A 9,324-nucleotide genomic window follows, 5' to 3' on the forward strand; every position below is an offset into this window, starting at 1 on the left:
TCCATTGAAATTAAGTGGTTTATTTACTTAAATATATATATATATATATATATATATATATATATATATATATATATATATATATATATATATATATATATATATATATATATGTGTGTGTGTGTGTGTGTGTGTGTGTGTGTATGTGTGTGTGTGTGTGTGTGTAAAAATTTCTAAATATCACACCGGGTGTCAGAGTCTCTGTTTCTTTTTATGTTTAATAATTACTGGAATGAAAATTGATCAGGGTGGAATGGGTCTGTATTCCACGTAGTCAGAATTTATCTCCTAGTGTTAGAGGCCTGCGTTGTGCTTCTAATAGTGTTTGACATAGTGGACTGTAATGAATAAGGTTGTTCAGTATAAGCTCCAAATTATCAGCTGCAACGTCATTAACAACTGTTATCTTCATTAATGCTCTCATAACCTGTCGAGTCTTTCACCACTTCACTTGTATGTTCATTAGATACATTTGTGAAACAGTGATTTCATTATGAGACCAGATACAAAGATGAGTCTAATTCTATTACCATGATAATTCATAGTCTCAAACAGACGACAAATGCAGTTTAATATCAACAAAATGTAAAGTACCTAGCGTAGGAAGAGGAAACAAACACAGTAGGTATACAATAAACAACGAAGCTCTGGTAGATTCAGGGTACGAAAAAGATTTAGGAATAATAGTTAGCTCTGAACTCCGCCTAGGAAAGCAATGCATAGAGGCCAGGACAAATAGGGTATTAGGAATAATTTTTAGGAGTGTTTAAATTAGAAGGCACGAAGTTATATATGATAGTTTAAGTAATTCTAAGTCGAAAATACTCTATACCCATATGCTGTCTTTTGGTTTATTTTGCAAGAAATTAAAGTGTTAGTTGTGTGTGCTGCAGGAACCGGCTCGCCTATGGTCTGACCATTTTGAATTGAGCGTTTAAGGTGTTGTCCTTTCCGGGGATTGCCCGACCTGCAACCGTGCCACAGTTATACCAAGATATACTTCAAGTCATGTATTTTTATCTCAAAATAAAATGGTGTTGTATATACAGTGCTCGCCATAAACATTGTCGCGGGAGACCACGGTGTCCGTTTCAATGATCAAAACGCGCGCGCTTTCCTTGGCGGGCCTCGGGTGCTTTAAATTCAGTTATCACACATCTGGCACCTCACCCGGGGTGTTGGGCAGCTTGCCAAGGCGGGAAGAAGTGACAGGCGCCTGTCAATCACTCTGATTGGGGGATGTTTTGTTGCTGTCCTCCCGCGCCACCCCCCCACACTGGCTTGCAGTTACTCTCCTGTTTAGCTGTTGTCCTGCACAATGGTGCGCTACCAGATGTTGTCACGGGATGACATCGTAGCCATCTCATCTCTCCACAAGACTGGGCACTCCACACGGGCTATCTCTGACCAGACGGGTGTCAGTGTCCGTCAAGTTCAACGATACGTGAGGCGCATGGCTGAAATGGGCGGCAACAAAATACCCGCGAAGAGGAAACCACCAGGAAACACCCGCAAAACTTCCCTACGAACCCTGAGGGTGGTACACCTTGAACTTGAACGCAATCCACGAGTATCAGCCAGAAAAATAAGGGAAGACAACTTTGGATTGCTGAGTAATGTGTCTGTGAGGACATTATCGCGCCGTATCCACGACGACCTCCAGTACCTGAGTTATGCAGCGCGCCCCAAGCCTGTGGTTTCTGTAGCCCAGCAAGAGAAGAGACTTGCATTTTGTGATGGGATGAAGGACTGGACTATCGAGCAGTGGCGTGGCGTGCTGTGGAGCGACGAGTCAAGATTCATAGTGACAGCCAGCAGTCAAGGTCGCGTGTACCGGCGCCCAGGCAGCGATCCCTTTGACCCCCGCTACACTGCTCCTGCCGTCAGGTTCCCTGATTCGTTGATGGTATGGGGATGCTTTTCCTACCATGGGGTGGGGAGCCTCGTGGTGTTACCCAAGAACACCACAATGAATCAGGGGAATTAAATTTAAAGCACCTGATGCCCGCCAAGAAAAGCGCGCGCGTTTTGATCCTTCAAACGGATACCGTTTTCTCCGGCGACAATGTTTATGACGAGCACTGTATATATATATATATATATATATATATATATATATATATATATATATATATATATATATATATATATATATATATATATATATATATATATATATATATATATATATATATATAGTTGCAATATATGATTTTTTCCAATGGTATTTCATTGTTTTTTTTTACAAACACCACAATACTCGGCAACGTTTCCTCCAGGGGGTTATCACGTCTCCATGGGTGACCCGAGTGAGGTCACAAGGTCAGAGTGACCGTGTTAATTCATGGTTACTTCTCGCGCCGCCAGCCAAGATGGAAGCCACATCTCCCGCTCGCTCTCGTCACATCCACAGTTTAGAAAAAGTTTATTTACTCAGTAAATCATTTTTTTTTCTTTTTTCTTTTCTTTTGGGGGGGGAAGACAAAGCTAATAGGAGTAATTATTTGACCCTCAAGAGCTGTTTCCCGAATAGCGAAAGCCACCAACGTGCCTTGACTTTTACCTCGATGGTGGTGTGGAAAAAAAATCGTAACTAAAGAATAAAAATATAACATAGTTTAAGGGAAATATCATGTCTAAAAGGAAACCTGTCACATCTGAATGAAATTCACAATGGAGAGAGAGAGAGAGAGAGAGAGAGAGAGAGAGAGAGAGAGAGAGAGAGAGAGAGAGAGAGAGAGAGAGAGAGAGAGAGAGAAAGAGAAAGAGAGAAGGGGGCAGCTTCTTACTGTTTTCTTTTGTGCTACATACACATCATTCACAACCGTAGGCCAAGTGCAGCCCCAGATCGTTAAACAGTAAATAAGATACGGATAACATAATGAATAATATAAGCTGCGTAAAGCTTCAATTGTAAGATTGTTCCTAATTCTGAATAGAATTCCACAATTTTTTTATAAGTTTGAACACACCGATTGTATATGCTTTTTTTTTATTTAAATTTTCATCAATAATAACTCCTAAGAATTTTGTAGAAGAAACACGATTTAGCGCACAACCTCCATAGGAAACTGTTCCGAAATTACTGACAACAGAGCGGCTTTGAAACAATATGAAATTAGTTTTATTAATGTTTAGAGTTAATTTATTTGCGGTTACCCATTTGAATATGTTAGGCAATTCTTCATTTAATTTTACATTTAAGTTACACAGAAGGAGAGGCTTGTAACTAAGCATATCACTTGCATTATATATATCATTGATGTATATCAGAAATAATATAGGACCTAATATAGAGCCTTGTGGCACACCATTAATAACTTTTTTTTATTTGACATGCAATTGTTACAAAATACAGACTGTTTCCTACCTGACTGGTAGGTGTTTCCTACCTGACTAGCAATCAATTTTAGTGGTAATCCTCTAACTCTTTTTTTCTTTTTTTTTTTTATGTAGGAAGGAAACTGGCCAAGGGTAACAAAAATCTAATAAAAAAAAAGCCCATTGAAATGCCAGTCCCATAAAAGGGTCAAAGCAGTGGTCAAAAATTGATGAATAAGTGTCTTGAAACCTCCCTCTTGAAAGAATTCAAGTCATAGGAAGGTGGAAATACAGAAGCAGGCAGGGACTTCCAGAGTTTACCAGAGAAAGGGATGAATGATTGAGATTATAGGGGTAGACAGAATAGGCGTGAGAGAAAGAAGAAAGTCTTGTGTAGCGAGGCCGCGGGAGGAGGGGAGGCATGCAGTTAGCAAGATCAGAAGAGCAGTTAGCATGAAAATAGCGGTAGAAGACAGCTGGATATGCAACATTGCGGCGGTGAGAGAGAGGCTGAAGACAGTCAGTTAGAGGAGAGGAGTTGATGAGCCGAAAAGCTTTTGATTCCACCCTGTCTAGAAGAGCAGTATGAGTGGAACCCCCCCAGACATGTGAAGCATACTCCATACATGCACGGACAAGGCCCTTGTACAGAGTTAGCACCCTTGTAGCAGAGTTAGTGAGAAAAACTGGCGGAGACGTCTCAGAACACCTAACTTCATAGAAGCTGTTTTAGCTAAAGATAAGATGTGAAGTTTCCAGTTCAGATTATAAGTAAAGGACAGACCGAGGATGTTCAGTGTAGGAGAGGGTGACAGTTGAGTGTCATTGAAGAAGAGGGGATAGTTGTCTGGAAGGTTATGTCGAGTTGATAGATGGAGGAATTGAGTTTTTGAGGCATTGAACAATACCAAGTTTGCTCTCCCCCAATCAGAAATTTTAGAAAGATCAGAAGTCAAGCGTTCTGTGGCTTCTCTGCATGATATGTTTACCTCCTGAAGGGTTGGACGTCTATGAAAAGACGTGGAAAAGTGCAGGGTGGTATCATCAGCGTAGGAGTGGATAGGACAAGAAGTTTGGTTTAGAAGATCATTAATGAATAATAAGAAGAGAGTGGGTGACAGGACAGAACCCTGAGGAACACCACTGTTAATAGATTTAGGAGAAGAACAGTGACCGTGTACCACAGCAGCAATATAACGGTCAGAAAGGAAACTTGAGATGAAGTTACAGAGAGAAGGATAGAAACCGTAGGAGGGTAGTTAGGAAATCAAAGCTTTGTGCCAGACTCTAACAAAAGCTTTTGATATGTCCAAGGCAACAGCAAAAGTTTCACCAAAATCTCTAAAAGAGGATGACCAAGACTCAGTAAAGAAAGCCAGAAGATCACCAGTAGAGCGGCCTTGACGGAACCCATACTGGCGATCAGATAGAAGGTTGTCAAGTGATAGATGTTTAAGAATCTTCCTGTTGAGGATAGATTCAAAAACTTTAGATAGGCAGGAAATTAAAGCAATAGGACGGTAATTTGAGGGATTAGAACGGTCACCCTTTTTAGGAACAGGCTGAATGTAGGCAAACTTCCAGCAAGAAGGAAAGGTAGATGTTGACAGACAGAGCTGAAAGAGTTTGACTAGGCAAGGTGCAAGCACGGAGGCACAGTTTCGGAGAACAATAGGACGGACCCCATCAGCCTTCCATAAGCCTTCAGCCTTCCATCCATAAGCCTTCCGAGGGTTTAGGCCAGAGAGGGCATGGAAAACATCATTCCGAAGAATTTTAATACGTGGCATGAAGTAGTCAGAGGGTGGACGAGAGGGAGGAACAAGCCCAGAATCGTCCAAGGTAAGGTTTTTAACAAAGGTTTGAGCGAAGAGTTCAGCTTTAGAAATAGATGTGATAGTAGTGGTGCCATCTGGTTGAAATAGAGGAGGGAAAGAAGAAGAAGCAAAGTTATTGGAGATATTTTTGGCTAGATGCCAGAAATCACGAGGGGAGTTAGATCTTGAAAGGTTTTGACATTTTCTGTTAATGAAGGAGTTTTTGGCTAGTTGGAGAACAGACTTGGCATGGTTCCGGGCAGAAATATAAAGTGCATGAGATTCTGGTGATGGAAGGCTTAAGTACCTTTTGTGGGCCACCACAAAAGGTACTTAAGGTTTAGAAGGTTTAGAACAAGAAAAAAAAAAGTGAGGAATGTACGCCTCCATGCCAGATACTATCACCTCTGTTATGCGCTCAGCACACAAAGACGGATCTCTGACACGGAAGCAGTAGTCATTCCAAGGAAAATCAGCAAAATACCTCCTCAGGTCCCCCAAACTAGCAGAGGCAAAACGCCAGAGGCACCTTCGCTTAGGGGGATCCTGAGGAGGGATTGGAGCGATAGGACAAGAAAAAGATATGAGATTGTGATCGGAGGAGCCCAACGGAGAACAAAGGGTGACAGCATAAGCAGAAGGATTAGAGGTCAGGAAAAGGTCAAGAATGTTGGGTGTATCTCCAAGACGGTCAGGAAATACGAGTAGGGTGTTGTACCGATTGCTCTAGGTCATGAAGGATAGCAAAGTTGTAGGGTAGTTCACCAGGATGGTCAGTGAAGGGAGAGGAGAGCCAAAGCTGGTGGTGAACATTGAAGTCTCCAAGAATGGAGATCTCTGCAAAAGGGAAGAGGGTCAGAATGTACTCCACTTTGGAAGTTAAGTAGTCAAATAATTTCTTATAATCAGAGGAGTTAGGTGAGAGGTATACAGCACATATAAATTTAGTATGAGAGTGACTCTGTAGTCGTAGCCAGATGGTGGAAAACTCGGAAGATTCAAGAGGGTGGGCACGTGAGCAGATTAAGTCATTGCGCACATAAACGCAGCAACCAGCTTTGGATCGAAAATGAGGATAGAGAAAGTAGGAGTGAACAGAAAAGGGGCTACTGTCAGTTGCCTCAGACACCTGAGTTTCAGTGAGGAAAAGAAGATGAGGTTTAGAAGAGGAGAGGTGGTGTTCTAATGTTTTCTAGCTTATCTGATAATATGTTATGATCAATAGAGTCAAATGCTTTACTGTAATCAATAAAAACCCCTACTACATGGTTCTTTCTCTCCATATTCTTGTATATTTCGCTTGTGAACTTCAGTATTGCTGTTTCTGTGAATTTATTTTTGCGGAATAAAAATTGATTGTTTGATAGCAGGTTGAAAGATTATAGAAATACAGTCAGTCTCAGTTTTTTTCTCTTTTTCAAATATTTTGCTAAGTGAGGGTAAAACGGAAATTGGTCTATATTTATTTACATCTCCTCTATCGCCAGATTTGAAGACTGGTATTACTTTAGCAATTTTGAGTTTATCAGGAAAATAGCCTTGTCTAAAACAAAGATTGATTATATGAGTAAGTATGCTCTGCTGTAAGTTTCAGCATTTCAGGTAAAATTGCATCATATCCTGCCGCTGAGTTTTTCAAAGACTTTAAGTAATATTGTATTTCATTTGTGGTAACTAGATAAAAGTAAACAAAACAGGCTGAAGCCTGATTCATGTAGTCCTTGTGAGAAACGTGTTGTATGTTTCCATGTGTATGTAGCTTCACAGTCATACTTAGAAAATTATCATTAAAGATAGATGCTGCAGGAGCACATTGATTCTTTAATTTGATTTCATTTGTATTTTTATTGCTAATAGTTCTACCCACTGATGATATGGATGATAATTTTCCAAGTGGCTTTAGCATCACCTTAGTTGGATTTCAATTCATCTTGATGATCTTTATTTTTAGCAGTACGTAAGATTGATACCGAGTTATTCCTGTAAGTCTTATATCTAGATTTATAAGATAAAGGCCATTTTACAGCTAATTTTTCCAATCTATGCTTTTTTTTAATACTAGTCTTTAACCCGGTGGTTATATATGGACTTCTGTTATACTTGTTGTTAACTTTTACCTTTTTTACTGGAAAACATTGTTGAAAGTTATCAAGAAAAAAAAGTATAAAAACATCTCAAAAGCCTTGTGTGGATCATAAGTATTTAGAATCTGTTCCCAGTTAGTAAATCCTACTTTGTTTATAAAAATTATTAATATTCACTAGGGCAAAACATCTTTTATATACATATGTATGTTTCTGATTATTAGAGTTCATAAGAAACTGGGAGTAAACTGGAAAGTGGTCAGTTATATCAGTGTATATAATACAATTCATAATGTTTTTTTTTTTTTTTTTTTGGTGGTTGAGATGTCCAAATATGATCAATAAGCGTGGCGCCAGTATCAGTAACCCGAGTAGAATTAGTAGTTAGTGGAAAAAATCCATGAGAATACATAAGATTCATAAAGTCTATTATGTTTGTATCATTAGCTTTAACCAAGTCTAAATTCCAGTTCCCGAAGAAATAATAGTTAGAGTACTTTTTCCCTTTAATGGAGTTCAGTAATTGATATAAAGCATTAAGAAAGTCAACTAAATTACCTCTAGGTGGCCTATATACAGAAGCTAGAAAGTTAGTTTTTCTATCAGTACAGAGTTCCACATAAACACATTCAAAATAAGATTCCAGAATACTACAGTTTGATAACACAACAGAATTATAAATGTTTGAGACATACATACATACACCTCCACCATTCCTATCCCTACTATTTGTGTATAAATTATAATCTGGTATGTTAAACAATGGTACAATGGTACAATGTTATTATCTAATCTAGTTTCTGAGAAACCCATGATATCAAATTTTACATAATTGCAATTCAGACATTGATCAGTAAATGACTAAAGATTGCTTGCAAGGTTTCTTATATTCATACTTAATATTGTTAGTACATTATTGGCACAAAGTTGTTTGTCATAATCTGTTATATATATATATATATATATATATATATATATATATATATATATATATATATATATATATATATATATATATATATATATATATATATATATATATATATATATATATATATATATATATATATATATATATATATATATATATATATATATATATATATATATATATATATATATATATATATATATATATATATATATATATATATATATATATATATATATATATATATATATATATATATATATATATATATATATATATATATATATATATATATATATATATATATATATATATATACTACTTAACTTCCAAAGTGGAGCACATTCTGACCCTCTTCCCTTTTGCAGAGATCTCCATTCTTGGAGACTTCAATGTTCACCACCAGCTTTGGCTTTCCTCTCCCTTCACTGACCATCCTGGTGAACTAGCCTACAACTTTGCTATCCTCCATGACCTAGAGCAATTGGTGCAACACCCTACTCGTATTCCTGACCGTCTTGGAGATACGCCCAACATTCTTGACCTTTTCCTGACCTCTAATCCTTCTGCTTATGCTGTCACCCTTTCTTCTCCGTTGGGCTCCTCCGATCACAATCTCATATCTTTATCTTGTCCTATCACTCCAATCCCTCCTCAGGATCCCCCTAAGCGAAGGTGCCTCTGGCGTTTTGCCTCTGCTAGTTGGGGGGACCTGAGGAGGTATTTTGCTGATTTTCCTTGGAATGACTACTGCTTCCGTGTCAGAGACCCGTCTTTGTGTGCTGAACGCATAACAGAGGTGATAGTGTCTGGCATGGAGGCGTACATTCCTCACTCTTTTTCTCGTCCTAAACCTTCTAAACCTTGGTTTAACACAGCTTGTTCTCGTACTATACATGATAGAGAGGTGGCCCACAAAAGGTACTTAAGCCTTCCTTCACCAGAATCTCATGCACTTTATATTTCTGCCCGGAACCATGCCAAGTCTGTTCTCCAACTAGCCAAAAATTCCTTCATTAACAGAAAATGTCAAAACCTTTCAAGATCTAACTCCCCTCGTGATTTCTGGCATCTAGCCAAAAATATCTCCAATAACTTTGCTTCTTCTTCTTTCCCTCCTCTACTTCAACCAGATGGCACCACTGCTATCAGATCTATTTCTAAAGCTGAA

At 38.4% G+C, this 9,324-nt stretch overlaps 1 protein-coding gene across 1 annotated transcript; it reads left to right on the top strand.

Moving 5' to 3' along the window:
• The first annotated feature begins 1,318 nt into the window (after window positions 1–1,318).
• On the top strand, window positions 1,319–1,987 carry LOC135093461 (uncharacterized). The gene has a single exon (XM_063992739.1). It carries the CDS (start codon window positions 1,319–1,321, stop codon window positions 1,985–1,987), a length of 669 nt encoding a protein of 222 aa, XP_063848809.1.
• Window positions 1,988–9,324: the final 7,337 nt, after the last annotated feature.

The sequence above is a fragment of the Scylla paramamosain genome, chromosome 43 (genome assembly GCF_035594125.1).
Source record: "Scylla paramamosain isolate STU-SP2022 chromosome 43, ASM3559412v1, whole genome shotgun sequence".
NCBI classification, from domain to species: Eukaryota; Metazoa; Arthropoda; class Malacostraca; order Decapoda; family Portunidae; genus Scylla; species Scylla paramamosain.